An 18,587-nucleotide genomic window follows, 5' to 3' on the forward strand; every position below is an offset into this window, starting at 1 on the left:
GTCATAATTTCTGAACGGTTCGCGTGATGACGTCCAAACTGCGTGGCTGGCCACAGGGCATGATGGGAATTTGTATGCGTATGCGCAAGCAACGTGTTGATGTCGGCCATTTGCAAGTGAAAATGTCCTGGAGGAGTATTTTGGGGACCGCATTCTGGCTCTGGGGTACCCAGAGGCCACTGGAAGGGGGCTATGTTAAGGACAAGGTGTACAGAAATAACCCCAAAACCATTGCCGAGCTGAAAACTGCCATTCAGGAGGTCATCGATGTTTCAACACTTCAGCGGGCCATGCAGAATTTTGCTGTTCATCTGCCCCACATCAACACCAGAGATGGCAGACATATCGAACATGTCATAACCTAAATCCGAATGTCTGTAGTGCAGTTTACATGTGCAATACAGTTTGTGTACTACGTGGTTTGTCACTAATTTCCATTTTATTTCATATAGTTCATTAATTGTCACCCTGTACCTGATTTAGCTAACCAAACATTAAAACAGGAACACTCTGTTAATAACAGCTTCTGAAAGTTCATATACAAGGGGCGTCCTGAAGAAAGCTCCAATGGTGCCTGTAAGCAACACTAGTGGCCAGAGCTCGACACACACATGCGGGCAGGAAGAAGTGGCATGTGGATGTAATCTGGTACAGTCGCAATGCAGCCCTTTTAGGACAATTCTAGGTTAACCTTTACACTCCCGAGCAGGTTTTCGAAGCCCGCCCGGGCTTCTCAGTGGGAATTTTAAATTCGAACACTCTTTGGAGGAAAATTGTTATAACTCTGGCACTATGGGAGCAATCTGCTTCGTATAACTTTTCTTTTGCAGCTAAAACATCAGCGCATGCAACCGTGTACAATTCAGAACGCCAGACCGAGGAAGGGGTGTTGGGGTGGGGGGGTGGCACGACCCCCGAATTTCAATGGAAAAAACAAAAATCTGGAGTTTGCCCCCTCTTCTCCTGCTATTTTGGGGAGAAGGTGCAAACTTTAGTATTCTTTTCAAAGAATGGAAATTTCTCAAGAGAATGAAACATGTTTCATTTTCTTGAATGCCATAGAAGTTGAATAATAAGCCAAAATGTAATTTTTTTAAAAAAAAAAATTACGAAAAATAGATAATCTGCATTTTTGGAGGAAAATTGTTATAAGTCGGGCACTATGGGAGCAATCTACTTCGGATAAGTTTTGTTTTTCAGCTAAAACATCAGAGCATGCAACCGTGTACAATTCAGAATGCCGGACCAAGGAAGGGGTGCTTGGGGGGCACGACCCCCGAATTTCAATGGGAAAAAACAAAAATCTGGAGTTTGCCCCTTTTCCACCTGCTATTTTGGGGAGAGGGTGCGAACTTTAGTATTATTTTCAAAGAATGGAAATTTCTCAAGAGAATGAAACATGTTTCATGTTCTTGGGTGTGGAGGTAGGGGGGAGAGGTTGGTCATCAATGTGAATTTCCCAGACTTGCTACAGACCTGTGTCAGAGTTTCCACCCAAACATAAGAGTATGAAGGTCCAAAATGCACATTCATTTTGTAATCAGCACCATGATACCATATGGTATCATCGGGGCAGTACAACCTTACTCTGATGATACCATATGGTACCATCGGGAGCGTAAAGGTTAAAGATTGCAGCTCTCATACAGTCTCCCACTGACCGAGATGTAGCCTACGTGTAGAAATCAGATTTTTGCATGCTCAAAATTTGGCACACAACCACCAGCAATTGTGTGAGGTGTGCAGACCAGATGTTGTGAGTGATAGTATGGTCAGACGATGGTGCAGACAATTCACAGAAGGCCACTCGAATGTGCACAAGCCCATACAGCTGAGTACACGCAGGCCCTTTGTATCACTTCAAGTGAGATATCTTGGACAACTCCCTGTACAGCCCTGGCCTTGCATGTACCGACTTTCATCTCTCTGTTCAACTGAAGATGTTTCTAGCAGGACAAGGATTTGACACCTACACTGCGGTAGACAGTTCCAGTCTTTGCTGTCAGCCACATATGCCATGGGCATACAAAATTTAGTGCCATGCAACGACAAATGCCAGAACAAAGCTGGTGATTATGTTGAAAATTAGGTTTGGACTCACTGTTACTGATGCAATAAAATACTACTGATATTCTTGTTTTATTTATGCCTAATCGGTAGTGACCTTGATATTTTGTTGTTTTTATAAAAAAAAAATTGTGTCATTTTCCCCAAAATTCACATTTTCATTTTTGCGCATTTTCTGGCAAATACCTAAAATTATACCTTCATGGTGTTTTTAAACTACTGTTTCAAATTGTAAGTCACATGGCCTACACCTCTTCGTGAGAGTTTGATATCTTGGAAGTTATTTTGGAAAAGTTATTTTCCATACCCCCTTTTTAATTTTAAGGTAAGGGTGTTAGATAATGGAATTTTCCCCGTATATACTGAAGGGTGCATAATGATCATAAGAAGGGTTCATGATGACCATAAGTGGCGACGGACCCAAAAAATTTAAATCAATCAATCTCACGTGACAGATACCGATATATTATGGCACCAAAAATTGGCATTATCTTTCTTTGACTTGTTAGTGTTTCCCAAAATTCGCGTTTTTGTTCTAGAACATTTTTCTGCCAAATATACCAAAAACTTATACTTCCATTGTGCTTTAAATTATTATCTTAAATTGTAGGTCACATGGTCTACGTATTTTTGTGACACTTTGATATGTTGGAACAGATTTTTAAGGAAGTAAAAGTAAAGTGCTCCCCTGTGCTTAGCACCAACAAATGAAGGCATCTAGGGGGTGTGGAGTTAGGGCCCCACACTTCCTTGATCACGGGTGAAGCTGGGGCTGATGTGATCAGCACCACGCTCCTGGCTACCTTTACTCCCCAAAGTTTCCTTCAGGTACCCACTTGATACAATGCTGGGTGGGTGCCGGAGCAGTTTGAACAGGTGAAAAAGATCACGATTCTCCCCCACAGAGGATCGACCCTGGATCACTCACATGGCAGTCAAATGCCCTAATGACCGAGCTCCATTATTTCTCACTTGACAAATGCCAATGGTTTGCACTTAGCTTGGTAATTCAAAACACATCTCGAGCAACAAATACTGAAGATGCGGCTCACATGTGACGGTAGATACGCACTATATCTCCTGTTAGAATCCTGCCACTTTGCTCTGCAATGCAAATTGTTTTGATAGAAGTTGAAAAAATCGTGGGAAATCCATGATTTAATGTGGCTGTCAGAATTATTCCATGTAAAACAAGCATTATAGTTTACTCTTGAATAAAATTTTGGAAAGCTTGCACGTTCTATGTACACAAATATGGCACATTTTATTTATTTAAGCTTAGAAAAAACAAGAATGTTGGATTTCACAGAATTTTTCGTTGTTTTTAGGACATTTTTTAAAAAAAATTGCTAAAAATGCCAACAATTCGCATTTTATTCCAAATTTGTGTTATTTCGATATTTCGAATGAGCAAAAAATGTGTCCAGACACCATTGCACATTCATAAACACAACTTCGCAACTTTTCGCGTTTGCAAAAAATCAAGGTCCCTACTAATTGGAAAATACTTTCTGGCACCCCCTCATATAAATCAGTAGATGAAAAGTGAAAATTAGCAGGGCTGGCAGAGAAAAATGAATTCTTGAAGAAAGTGATATGCTTTTATGATTGAATGATTCGAGTAAATATGATATTAAAATATTTACATATTTATTAGTATTAGTATTTTATTTCATAATATTGGACATTAACTTCACTCAGTGAGAGATTAATGACCATCTCTCACGAGTTTAAACAAACAGAACAGAGAGTAGCATTAATGTCATTATACTAGTGTTGCAGTAAATTTGAGGTTGGGAGCATGCACTTGCCAAATTTTTATAACTTTCACCAATGCAGATTTATGTTTCACTTTTTCGTGATGGTATTCAATATATATCCCATTTTGTTGGATTCTTCTTGATATCTAAGAATAGTGCAATGTCATTGTAACTCAATGTTAACTTGTGCAAAACCAGTAATAAATCAGGATGATTGAAGAAAACCTTTGTAAGCACTCTTACATTAAATAAGGTGAAGTGAGCCAGAAGAGTAATAAAATTCCAGCAGCATATTTGCAGTCTAAAGCTCTTGTTTATGCATGCAATTTTTGTTGGATGTTGCAGTCCGAAGACATCCAACAAAAATCAATTCCATAAGTGCCATGCATGCAATTTCTGTCGCATGTTGTAGTGAGATACTTTGTCGGGTGTCGATATTCGACAAAAATCGTATGTATCAATGGAGCCAATTTGTTTCCATGTTCCTTCAGTTTGTCCAACAAAATGCCTTACTACGACAACTATATCTCTCTCATCCCCTCCATCTCTTGACAGTTCTGTCGCCTTACTACTCCCATACGGACAAGAAAAAATGATAATTCAATGCATTTTCCACGTAATATTTAGAGGCTTAACACATTTTTCTGCCCCTCCGAAAATTTCTCTCTCTCCTCCCTCCCTCCCTCCTCCTGACATTACTGGTTTCTGGCACTGTGGTTGTGTTATTCATAAAAGGGGCCCTAAAAGTTGAGGCCGAAACTTAGCAACAAGATTTGCTGTTCCCGAGCAGAGTACCATAACGATATCTTAAATTAAAAAAAAAGACAAAATTCCCTGACATATCCCTGACTTTTTTTGACACCTCAAATTCCCTGACTTTCCCGGTTTTCCAGGTCTGTCGCCACCCTGTTGCATTTGACCGTGTGGACTGCAGCACGAGTAGCAGTACTAGAGCATTGTAAGAGGGGCAGTAAGGAGCGAGGTAGTGAGGGATTAGGAAAAAGAAGGTTCCAGATAAACAACTTGTGTCTGGAGGGGAGTGATTATTGTGTGTGTATATATATCTTCCTGTTTTGTACCTTATTTCATTTGTATTTGGTATAGAGTCTGAAGAAGAAAGACCTTGCTAGAAGGTTGAAACGTAACGTTTAGTTTTATGTTTTAAAATAAAATAAATTCTGCCTTGGTCAACATATTGAGTTTTTGGTTATCATAGAAACAAGGCGTAATGGTGTTACCAAACCATCAATTATTATGATTAAATCTTTACAGGAGCTGCAGTAGATCAGTTGGTAGAGCATCTGGCTACCATACGGAAGACCCAGGTTAGAATCCTGGGGAAAGTGATCTGCACCAGGATTTTTTCCAGTAAATGTGTAGAATTTTCAGCGAAAAATGCAGGCTTGACCAGGACTTGAACCTAGGTCTCGGGCATACCGTGCAAACGCTCTACAACTGGGCTACCGAGCAGGCCTGGCTTCATCTGATTTTTCACTGTCGCTGTTTTAACTGTGTGGAATTGTCTCTGCTAATGCTACCGCAACGATCTGTTGCCTTTGAAATACTGTAGACGTTAACCTTGCCTGGTTCCTCCCAGTGTAGAGATGTATATTACATGAAGATTTGGCACACGGGAGATGTATTACATAGAATTTCCAGTGAAAAATGCAAGCTCCCAGCTGCCAGAGACCCACGTTCAAGCCCTGGTTGAGCCTGCATTTTTCGTTAAAATTCTACATAGAACATCTCCTGTGTGTGTGTGTGCCGAATTTTCATGTAAGTCATTTCTCTTTTTCTGCGCTGCTCTGAGACCCACCCAGCCTCCTATAACTGGGTACCTGGGGGGCAACCCGGGGGGGGGGGGAGGTATGATGCTCATCACATCATCCCAACTATGGTAGAGATCAAGAATATGTGGAGCTCTATAGCTCCGCATCACCCCATATACCCTCCCAGCATGTGTGCACACACACAGGGGTACCTTTACCTTTTTACCTAAATCTTTATTTACAAACAATTGAGATTGCATAAGACTATGATATGTATATTTTAGTTAATAAAAGAAATACACAGTTCAAAATAAATAATTTTCCACATTATGAAAATTTCAATATTATATGTTAGACCTGAAACTAGAGATCATGCACAACATATGCAGGGTTAAACATTGTTCTATAAAACAGTGAGAGGGTGGGGAGTAGTGGCATGGAGTAGAAGGATTGCATAGAACAGGGTTTATACAAAAATGTATACATACAACATGTATATCTTTTTAGGGACGGGATGAGAGAGTCCCCATTTGACCATCATGATCAATTCTAGGCCCAATAGATACCAAGAGGCGTCACCTTTCTAGCCTAAAACATTTATTTGCATCTACAAGCTTAGTTTTGCAGGTGTTAGATTTTATTTAGGGTTGTATTTAATTCCCAATTACATGCTTAAAAACAGTCCTGACACTGAGAGGCTTGCCAACCATCATAGAATGGGTGGGAGTCTCCCAGAATGACAATATTTAGTATTATTATGTTATTTATTATTACCTTTTAATTTTATTTTTGTATGCAATTGGGGTGCAAAAAAAATGTTATAACAAACCAAACAATTAAACGTCACAATATATTAGTTCGAAGACTTGTGAAAAATGAGTCATTACGTAAGTAAATCGGAAAGTAGGAACACAAGAGCTGCTGGAAAATGTTATTACATAAGTCTATGAAACTATTGATAATATCTAGGTAACAGTGAAAGCAAACTACACGAAAATGCACGTCAATGCTCTAGAAGGGATTCTAAGTGTATGTAATTTTTCATATTTTGGAATATCGAAGAGGTTTTTTGAATGAAGAGGAAAATTTGAAAAAAATTGCCCTTTAGGCTGCCAAAGGGCCAGTCGAGCCTTAAGGATTAAGAATAAGAGGAAGGGAATGGCGTACACCGAGAAAGACCCAACTACTCTATATGATTGAACTATCTAAAAACAATAAAATAGATATTGCATTGTCACTATTACTCAGCTCTTAACAATTTAGTTTCCATGTACAAATAATACATGACAAATGTTTGGTCTAAATGTACTGTTAAAATAAAATTTAGTTTCAAAACAAAAGAAATGTACATACCCTTCTTCTACTCCGTATACATCAAAGTTTTTCTTCATACAAAATTCTAAACATTTCTGTATCGTGTTTGCTTTCCTGTCTTCATAGAAATCTTTCTCAAGGGTCAGCGAATGAATGTCATCCCTGTAACAGCCAATGTACTTTCCTAGAAAACAGCATGAAATCATAGAATTTAGAACAAATTGGGCAAAATAATTATTAACTATCAATCTATTGAAAATAATGCACATATTTACCATCGGAAAGACAAGAATACAGAAAGGCCTTGTGGTAGCACAAAAAGACATTGATTGTTGTCCGAAACTAGTTACAAGTAGATGAAATTAGATGCTAACCACATGTTTTATATGTGTATATACATACAGTTGCATCAATTTGGTCTTTTACACCATTTTTAGTAGGGCTGAGCCGATACCCATGTATCGGTATCAGTATCAGAAAGTATCGGTTGGAATTCTTCCACCGATACCAGCCGATACTTTTCCGGCATATTGGTTTTTCAAGGACTCCGCAAAAATACCACGTGTCATTTTCCCAGTATAATTGTCCTGGAAATTATGCAAAATTTAACCTTCCTTGGTACTTTTCACAAATTTTGCACGAAAAACTGTATTTTTTTTTTTTACCACATGGCATCTATTTTAATATTCTCATGTCATTCTTGAATATTCTAAAGCAAATTTCTTGGTAAATTGATGCATATAATTGGAAAAGAATATTTACTCAACAACATTGATTGATATTTTGAACAAATTTTAATTATTGCAATTATCAAGAATTGGTATCAGTGGGAATCTGTAAGAGTATCGGAATCGGTATCGGTTTAAAGTGGTATCGGCTCAGCCCTAGTTTTTAGTGATTCTCATGAATTTCGCCAAATATAGTGAAAAAATTTACTCCTTTTCTGGCTTCCCAGACCTTCTACTTCTTCATTTCATGTGACTCAATTATTCTCATGATGCTATGTCCACAATGACATTTTGAAACTTACTGGGATTTGAACCCAGGATGGTTAGCATGAAATAAAGAGCACTAACCTATCAGCTACGTGGGAGATCTGGTTTAAATAAAGGGTGAGTATAAATCCAATGTAAATGTTGTCAGTCAGTTAATTGTCCTTTTGCATAGCCATCAGCAATGGGGCAAAATGTCTCCTGTTTGTCTTTGAGAGTTATGTAAGTAATAAAAGTCAGGATTTAAGTAGAATAAAAAACTGGGTCTCTGGCATCGTGTGCCATCTGTAACAACCGAGATACATGATTTTTTGCTTCCACTCTTTTGCATGTGTGGAATTGTCTGTCAGTGATACCACAATGAGGTTAAAGAATAAAAATGAGAATCTTTTTTATTAGCAAAGTTTTAATAATTATTTATCATTTGCACGCTTTTTTCTTTAAATGCAAATTTTGGGGGAAATAATACAAGTGAGGAAAAAGTAATGATTTTGAAAAAAAAAATCAGGTCCCTAGTTACATCATTGAAAAACTATTGTTTTATGTACATATATTAAAACTTTACAAAATTAACTTTCTGATAATTTTGACAATTGCATAAAAATTGTGATGCTAAAAGCCATGGTGGTCTAATCGGTATGGCATCCGACTGCCACGTGGAAGATCCAGTTTCGATTTGCAGGGTGGGTGATCTACACTCTATCCAATGTATCTCTGGAGCGAGCAAATGAAAACAAGTCTCTGAGCAAGTATCAATTCGACAGAGTTTGGCCAATGAACTTGTGAGAGGGGAAGTGAGTGCAGCTACCAGCCACTTGTAGAAGCACCCGCTGCTTCGCTCTGCCAACTCACAGTCTCCTCTTCTCTACCGATATGCACGGTCTTGCTCCACACATTCCCGGGACAGAGTATAATTTCAGCGTTTTTCCAGCCTTGTACCAGCTCTTGGGTTTACCCAGCCTCACATAAATGGGCACTGGTTCCAAATCCAGTTTATGCTCAGAAAAGCTAATCGAGACTGGGCCTACGTAAAGTGTGCAATGTACTTCCACAATGTACTCTGGGTGGAGTAGGAGGAATGGGATCATAAAGGGAAGGGGGGAGAAAACTGACATGTTATCTACTACACACCTCTGTTCTACAAGCTTGATTCCTTCTTTTACATGTGAAATCATGAAACTTTTACGAGGGAGAGTCAAATGAAAACTGCAAAAGTGTCATTAAAAATCTTTTTTTCTTTCTATGCATTTGGATATTTGCAGACACAGTCCTTGACGTCTTTCTGAGCTGGTAGTACAAAGCAGTGCTGGTAGGTGGGGTTGGATGTGAGTAAAAGCTGATTCATAATGGCAGCACCACTATGCAGTTGCACCAAGCAGGAACAGCGTGGAGTTATTCGATTTTTATGGAGTGAAGTGGGGAAACCGGTTGATATTCATCGGAGAATGCAGACGAAGTATGGGGTTGCCTGCCTGTCTGTCACAGCAGAAAGTCTACGATTGGTGCAAGAAATTCGCAGAAGGCCGCAGATCGGCTTATTCAAGAAAACCGGCATGTCACCCTGGTTGAAATAGCTTCCTTGCTGAATATGAGCTTCAGTTCAGTACAACACATAGTGCATGACGAACTCCGCTACAGAAAAGTGTCCGCCAGGTGGGTTCCTCGACAGCTGACACAGGAACTGAAAGTCCGTCGGGTTGACGCATGTCAAGAGCTGCTGAGGTGTTATGAAGAGGAGGGTGAAGATTTTCTAGTTCACATTCTCACCGGGGATGAAAGTTGGGTGCACCATTTTCAACTGGAGAGGAGACTTGCAAGCAAAGAATGGCGACATTCGTCTTCGCCGAAACCAAAGAAGTTTCGCAGCCAGCCCTCTGCAGGGAAAGTCATGTTGACTTTATTCTGGGATAAGAAAGGTCCTATTCTGGAACACTACATGCCCCCACATACGACAGTGACTAGTGCCACCTACACCGACCTTCTCAAGAACCATTTGAGGCCAGCAATATGCACAAAGCGAAGGGGATTGCTGAGTGCAGGTGTTTTGCTTCAACATGATAATGCCCCTCCTCATTCTACTCGTGCAACCATGAAAACCATTGATGACCTACGCTTCAAGTGCCTACCACATCCGCCGTACTCACCAGATTTTGCACCATCTGATTTCCACATCTTTGGTCCATTAAAGGAGCACCTTGGAGGGCAAAGGTTCAAGTCTGATGAAGACATCCAATCGGCGATTTATGAGTGGCTACACAGTCAACCGAAAGAATTTTTCTCACACAGGATCAAAGCACTACCTATCCGATGGCATCAGTGCATTGAACTGGGAGGGGACTATATAGAAAAATAATGTACAATCAAACATTATCACTACATTAAAATAGTGGAAAAAATTAATTGCAGTTTTCATTTGATTCTCCCTCGTAATTAAGTAATTGCTATTGTCATTGAGTTGGTGTTAAATCCACTTTATGCACAGTAAGGCTAATCAGAACTTGACGTACAGTCTAAAGTGGGATCCGTACCAATATATGCCTCCACCGGGCATCGAACCTGGGACCCTTTGATTACAAGGCAACGACGCTACCATTACACCATCTGGGAGGCCCCAATTAAGTCACTACATCAGACTTTACAAAGAAGTATAGAGTAGAGGCGGCAAATGTGGAATACCGTTTTTGTTTTGAACTATAATTACTTTATTTGTGCACATTTTGATATGAAAATTCAACAAAAAAATACAATACACATTCCTTTTTCAAAAAAACACTCAGAATATTTGAAATAATTAATGTGCTTTTGAAGAAAAAAAACATTAGTGAATAAAGTGCGAAATGTCAACAAAATGAAAGTGGGGGGTAATGTGGAATACAGTATTCCACATTACCCTCATAATTAGAGATTACACAACTTTGACACACAGCCTTATTGTTCTGTTCATTTATGTTAATTCGACATTCGTTATGCAGTTAAATGAAAAACTACAAATTTACTTGCAAAAATCGCAAATAAACATATCTCCCTCTGATGCACTACAGAGGTCATAGGCCCAGAATTCACACAATATACACTGGATCCACTTACTGCCTGGAACATCAGTCGACCAATTCTCTCCACAGAACAAGCACTCAGTGTCTGGGTTCCTCTGACCTACACTTTCACCAATCACACTACAATGATCAGAGGTGATTCCATCACTTTCAATGGTCGATTCACTTGTTGTACGTGCAATGTCTTCCTGCTTCTTGCCACGCTTCGTTCTGGATTTTGCCATTTCATCTTTTCCTTTCCCTTCACACTGATTTGATTCTTTGAAGATACATCTCTTGCAAGAGTTGCTTTTCTTTGACTTCTTCTTTTCTGATTCATGAAGAGAGTGTTGTAGAGAATGTTTATAAGGTGTTCCTGTGAGTACAGTTGACGAAGTGGTTCTGCTTCCCCTCTTGGATTGTGCATTACTTGTAGTTGGAACTGGAGATATATCCCATGGTGTTACTGCATGGTTGGGTTGAGTTGATCGGCGAGTGTAGACAGCATTTGTAGACTTTTCACTTGGTGAAGTTGTTTCATGTACAGGCGGTGTGGGATTTTCAGTTGGCGAAGATGTGGATGGTTGTGGATTAACACTATCAGGAGGTAGAGAGACGTCATTACTGGCTGTGTTGGTAGCTCCAATGAAATCACTGTCCCTAAAAACGTTTGGATTCAGGGGATGAATCCCTGTGCATTTGAATCCATTAACAGCAATCTCGCCCGACTGAGCACGTAGGTAAGCTCTGGAAAAGAGTTCTCCTACGTCAAAATGAATTGCTCTTCTCCCATGGTTACGGAGAAACAATCTCAACTCCTCGTTGTAATATCTCTTCAGAGGGCCCAAGAATGTTCTATCAAGAGGTTGTAGCTTATGTGTCGAGTGTGGTGGCAAAGAAATTATAACAACAGATTCTTCCCGAGCTAGGTCAATAACCTCAATATTCCTGGTGTGGCTGTAGTGGCCATCAAGTATGAGGAGTACTGGGTCATCTTTGCTTGGCTTCACTTTACTGATGAAGTGACGAAACCAGTTAGTGAATATTGAGAGTTGAATCCAGCCTGAGGGATGGTACGCTGCGATGAAACCTGGAGGTGCATATTTCATCAGTTGAACATTTTCATTTTTTCTTGGAAAAATTAACATGGGAGGGACAAATGAACCACCCGCACTCATACATGTTACTACAGTTATTAGTGATCCTCGCTCAGCGGATGTCAGAGTACCCACCTGTCTTTTCCCCTTTAATGCAATGATTTTGTCCTGTTTGGTTTGCGCCCCAGTAAGTCCACTCTCATCTACGTTATACACACGGTCAGGGGAGAAATTGAACTTCTTGTAGGCATCTTCCAAGTTGTTGAAAAATTTAGCCACATTTTCGCGACTGAAGCCATTTACTCTCGCAAATGAGGTTCCAGTGGGATTTCGAAGAGTCACTACATCTTTATGTCTTTGCATAAACAATCTAAACCAGTCTTTACCAGCACATTCTCTTACCACAGAGAATGGATGCTTCACATTATTTCGAACAGCTAATTGATAAGCAACTGAACAAATGTCACGTTTTGTGAGTCCATAGTAACGAGATTCCATTTCTAAGACATAACTGACAAGATCATTTTCCATGGCTGGAGAGAAGATTGGCTTTCGACCTACACGTATTCTTGCAGCGTCATCTGCAGATTTGTCAGAATGTTCTCTAACTAATCGAAATAATGTGGTCCGTGGAACATCATATGTTTTGCTGGCACGCAGAAATCCCATTTCATTTTGCCTGACTGCTGTCACTGCCTGCGTCATTTTCTCTGGGTCCCACTTCTTCTGCTGTACTCCTCCTTTCGGCATTGTGGGGGAGCCTGTGAATCTGCAAAATATAAAGAGACCATTTTGAGCATTAAATATGCAGATGAAATATAGGATTTTTTTGTCATAATACATTTACAGTAATTATTCTATCTTAACATGGGTACAATTTCAATTTTCTTTCTGCAAGGGTTTAGGAAAATCTAATTTCGTAATAAGAACAGTAATAAGGGCTGAAGAAGGAATGGCTGCCGCATAATAAGATCAATGTCGAGGGAATATTTGCCAAAAATGTTCTCATTAACAAGTTGCAGAAATTTTGAGGGTGTCTTGAACCCCCCCCACAACATGATAAACGTTCTCTGCCATTTAGCTGTACCTTATAACTGCATGCAGGAAGTCATAACACTATAAAAATGTGATTTTAACAAATTGTATCAAGGCCTGAAAAAGAGAGGGTAATGTGGAATAGTATTCCACATTAACCACCCTCACGTATTCCACATTACCCGCTAACTACTTTTATTTTTTAATCTTAAATTAGATAATAACGGAAACTTCCAGGACACCTAATTGACAATGCTTATTTAGATACGACATTGGTGAACAATGTCACATAGAACACTTGCAGAAATCTTACCTTGTGTTTGCTTTGTGTGTACAAAACGACGGTAACGAAAAAAAGTCCGCTCCCTCCGAAACAGCTTTTTGTGCTCTGTCAGCAAACATTCACAGTGGATGGCGGGGGTTGCTTCAGTGCTGCCATCTGTACATACTGTGTGATGGTTCTAAACTACCCCGATAGATGGTAGACGTATGTAGTTGTAAATATCATGGTATTCCACTTTTGCCGACCATTCCACATTCGCCGCCTCTACTCTACTCTTCTGCCGAAGTAAACTTTGAATTTCAGCAAATGTTATGCTTTTTCTAAGGTATACTAGCAGGATTCCCACATAAAGTCTAAATGTATTTTCCCTGAGTTTTTCAGAATTCTCAATATTTTTCCTGAATTGATAATACAATGAGAGCGCTTGAAAAATCCTGGTTGCCAGGTCGCCATGATGACTAAAAATTTCAGCCTGGCGACTGTGCTCATTTGCTGTAATATGGCCTTTCTTAAATTTACATGTATGAAATTTTGAAGGTTCTTAGTTCAAATTTCCCGCTTTCTCACATGATTTAGGGATGTTTTGAATACGGTGAAGCTCAGCTTCTTATAGATCGATTTGCTTCATTTTACTTCACTTTTGTGCCACTTTTGGCTAATTTGCTAAGATGGTGATGAATGATCAAATTGATGAATGAACACTCACAAACATCCATGCCCAGGCTGGGATTTGAACCTGGGATCCCTGGCGGCATAGCACGATGTGCTAACCACTCCACCATGGGGAGCCGGCTCAGTTTCTTATACAGAGTGTCCGAAAAGTCACGCAACCCGGTGTTTACGACCGTATAACGGAATAGCGAAACGGAATGAGTAGAAACGCTTTCTGCCAAGAGAATGCCCTGTATATTGGGAAAATTTAGAGAGACAAACATATGTAAGAACATGCGTGTTTTAATAACAAATAAGCAAAGTGTTGCCAAAGGCGGAAAAAAAATATTTTCAAATCGTGTATATTGATGCACAGAACTCACTGAGGTAAATTATTGCAACATTTCACAATACCAACGAACAATTTGGATGGCCATCTAATGAATTTGACAGAAAAAGATGTTTGACGAAGTTTCAAAAACATTGCAGAAAAGAATAAATGGGCTGTTCCAAAAATCGATGTTTTCACAATATTACGAGGGACACTGGCAACACTGTTGGTGTCACGTGTCACTAACAGATGTGTTTCACCTCAGCCTATCACACTAAGGCACTTTTAACGACAAAGGAGAAAGTTGGTTATTCTCGAACATATGCAATAAATTACATACACCTTGCAACCCTGAAATGTGGTTTCAATTGGATAGGTATGTCAACAGCCAAAATTCCAGGCATTGGTCGACAGAAAACCCGCATCAGTTGCATGAACTACCCTTGCACTCTCCGAAAATCGGTGTATGGTGTGGAATATCGCGACGTCGTATTGTAGGACCGTTATTCTTTGAGACAACAGTGGATTCTGCTGTGTACGGGGATCTCATAATGCAATTCGTTGCTCTCCTGGAAAAAGACGAACGTGATGTTTGGCTACAACAAGATGGAGCAACTTGCCATACATCTAATGAATCTCTTCATATGCTGAGATAATTTTTTGGTGATCGTCCAAGGATTTATGGCCCAGTTGCTCGCCCGATTTAACATCTGGAGATTTTTTTCTGTGGGGTTACTTAAAGGGGAAAGTATACCAAACAGACCCAGAACATTGGAGGAGCTGAAACGAAACATTACACAGGAAATTAATAATATCGGTGCTGCAACCCTCAGGAAGGTATCTGAGAACATGATCAAGCGAACCAACTTATGTATCCAAGAAAATGGTGGACACTTCAAACATTTGCTTTAATTTGTAGCGATACCCACATTTCAGGGTTGCAAGGTGTATGTAATTTATTGCATATGTTCGAGAATAACCAACTTTCTCCTTTGTCGTTAAAAGTGCCTTAGTGTGATAGCCTGAGGTGAAACACGACTGTTAGTGACACGTGACACCAACAGTGTTGCCAGTGTCCCTCGTAATATTGTGAAAACATCGATTTTTGGAACAGCCCATTTTTTCCCTTCTGCAATGTTTTTGAAACTTCGTCAAACTTCTTTTTCTGTCAAATTCATTAGATGGCCATCCAAATTGTTCGTTGGTATTGTGAAATGTTGCAATAATTTACCTCAGTGAGTTCTGTGCATCAATATACACGATTTGCAAATATTTTTTTTTCCGCCTTTGGCAACACTTTGCTTATTTGTTATTAAAACATGCATGTTCTTACATATGTTTGTCTCTCTAAATTTTCCCAATATACAGGGCATTCTCTTGGCAGAAAGCGTTTCTTCTCATTCCGTTTCGCTATTCCGTTATACGGTCGTAAACACCGGGTTGCGTGACTTTTCGGACACTCTGTAGTATGTGCAATTGCTTAGTATGAGGTTTCCTGGTGCCTAGCTCTGAAGAAGATTTTTCTAGCACTGTAGTACAATAACCTCCATTTCCTCTCACAGCCATACCATCCTGGTCTTTTTATTATTATTATTATTATTATTATTATTATTATTATTATTATTAGAGATGGCTGTGTAAGGATATCAGTGCATAGATAATTTTAATGATAATTTTGCTGATCTGATATATTTATGAATAGCATGTAATTTAATGCAATATTATGCCATTTTGTTATTTGTATGAATACAACCACATTTCCTGTCATGGTTTTGTAAAGCAAATGTTTAAATGCACAGTTTCTTTTCAAACGCAAAATCCATTGCAGTCACCTGCTTACATAGATTAATAAAGGAGGTGAATTAGCCATTCATGTTCAAGGAACATTTGCATTTTTATATTGGTTCAGTAGAATATCGATTATCAGTATCAGTAAATATTATATCAAGAGCATATCGGTATTGATGAAAAAATTAATATCAATACACTTTCTGATAGCAAGAGAAAAACTAATTCAAGAATAAAATTACATATAATTAAGGACTAAGATTGCACATTTTTATGGGAGTTAAATATGTTTTCAAACCGTATGACAGTACATAATATATAAAACCAATAAATCCATACTTTTGACAAACAGAAGTTTACTAATTGACAATATCTATTAATCTGTAATGCAAAATAAACATAAAGCCTGTATCTTCAAAGTAGCTTGTGTAAAGTAGAATAATGAAGTTATAATTATTAATATATATTAGTTGTAACTATTATTATTATCAACAGGTTGGAGCGTATTCTAGTCCCTCAGATGTACTTCAATGGGACTCGTTGATCAATTAGATGATTTTCCCTGAGATTTCCATGAAATTTTAATATTTTTTAAATTCGCTGAGATTTCCAGGTTTTTCAGGTGTGTGGGAACCATGACTAGGTAAACAAACATTAACAATATTTTTTTAAAAAAATACTAATTTATTAGATATTTCTTCATATGTTTCAACCAATTGAATAATTACAATTACAATTAATTTAATTAAATAATTAAGCTGCGGTAGCTGAGTCGTTAGGACCCGGGTTCGATCCCCGGCAGGGGAAAACCAGGATTTTTTCCACCTGTTCAAGCAACTCCAGTGCCCACCCAGCATCGTATAAAGTGGGTACCTGGAGGAAACTCTGGGGGGTAAAGGTGGCCAGGGGCGTGGTGCTGATCACATCATCCCCACCATCGGCTGTGATCAAGAAAATGTGGGGCCCTAACCCTACACCCCCCCCTGTACGCCTTCATGGCATGGTGCATTGCACAGGGGAGCACTTTACCTTTTACTTTATTAATTTAATTATATATATCAGAAGAATTTTTATAATGAGCAACAAGAACAAGCTTTAACGTGTGTTAACAAAAAAAAAAAGGATTTTAAAAAAAGAAGAAGAACTGTCTCAATAAACAGCCTAAATATCTGTGGGAGTACAGAATTCTAACAACCACTCTTGGATAGCATGCTGAAAGAAAAAGGAGTTGGAGAGGTCTAAAGTGCCGATTATTCTGGCAATTACAGTTACTAGAAAGACAAGTGGATAAATATGCAACCAACCTTCTCTAATGAAGCTTCTCGCATGCTCATCCCTCACCAGATTAACAGTAGAACACAAGTGACATTCAAAATTATGCTTATTGGCTTCAGTACTGCATCGTTCCTTGTTCTTCTGCCTTGTGTAAAATGCACGGCACTGATTTGGTGGATAGCGCAAGCAATTTTTTCCACATTCAATGTCAGAATTCACCATAAGTGTCTGTGAGTCAATCAAATTATAGCAAGCCATGTGGTTCTCCTCGATGAATCTTGAAGCTACCGTGAAGGTGAAAAAAATATTTATTGCATATATGCAGAACCAGTGCATTGATGTGCAATGTCTGAAAATAAGACAAAAGTAATTAAAACAACCAATTAGAATTATACATGTTGTTTTGTTTGTTTGGGTGCTGGTGACCCCCATACACATATGAGAAAGTTAAAAATTTTGAGTGGGTTGTGTTTCATATTAACATGTCTCGTTGTTTTTAGCCTGTGGAGGTTTGTTATAAGCAAGTAAGTAGAGATTTTATGTGGTATGATTTATGGTGATTTGTCCACAACTTGACATATTTCGCCCCTAAACCAACATGGTGGAAACTCAGGGTGTCTACTAAATATCTGTTTTTAAATTCCAGCTTTTTTCCAGGTTTCTCCAGGTCTATTTATATTATTTTCCAGTTCTTCTTTGTAGCTAATCAGTGGTGATTTATTCATTCTAGTTTTTGGACTTTTAACCACTGTTATTTTTTAAAGAGATTTACCTACATTTCGGAGGCTGAATCTGCCTCCGTCTTCAGGGTAGCGCGTAGTCTGTTAGATCACAATGGTTAAAAGTCCAAAAATTAGAATGAATTATTTTCCAGGTTTATATTTTTTTAAACAAAGAAAAGTTGTTATTGTTAATAACCCCTACCAGAAGGCCAGTTGAGAAAAATTTGCAGTAACTAACAAAAGCAAGCTGAGTTCTCACCTTTAACTGCCGTGTAATTCATATCCCTTGGTAGTAGTATATTTTTTACATTTTTTTACTACAAAAGTTCTAAAAAATTATTAATTTAAATTCTAAGCATATGTTAATTTATATAATTACATGTTACTGCATATTCTTCTTGGATGGGGAATGGCCAGTTACTTTTTTTTACAAAATTTACTCATACTCATACATACTATGTCATATCCAGG

The 18,587-nt window shown here is 38.7% G+C and overlaps 1 protein-coding gene across 4 annotated transcripts in view; it reads right to left on the reverse strand.

Moving 5' to 3' along the window:
• LOC146001932 (xylosyltransferase sqv-6-like) overlaps window positions 1–18,587 on the reverse strand; it is a 33,561-nt gene that overhangs the window by 3,309 nt on the left and 11,665 nt on the right. For all 4 annotated transcript variants that reach the window (XM_083139656.1, XM_083139653.1, XM_083139652.1 and 1 more), the window contains exons 2-3: window positions 17,424–17,743; window positions 6,950–7,094 (exon numbers count right to left, since the gene is read on the reverse strand). In XM_083139656.1, the coding sequence (XP_082995782.1) occupies window positions 6,950–7,094; window positions 17,424–17,730 (452 nt within the window). In that variant the 5' untranslated portion in view covers window positions 17,731–17,743. The remainder of the gene's footprint in view (window positions 1–6,949; window positions 7,095–17,423; window positions 17,744–18,587) is intronic.

This window comes from Lepisma saccharinum, chromosome 18, assembly GCF_977018435.1.
Source record: "Lepisma saccharinum chromosome 18, izLepSacc3.1, whole genome shotgun sequence".
In the NCBI taxonomy this organism is placed as follows: domain Eukaryota; kingdom Metazoa; phylum Arthropoda; class Insecta; order Zygentoma; family Lepismatidae; genus Lepisma; species Lepisma saccharinum.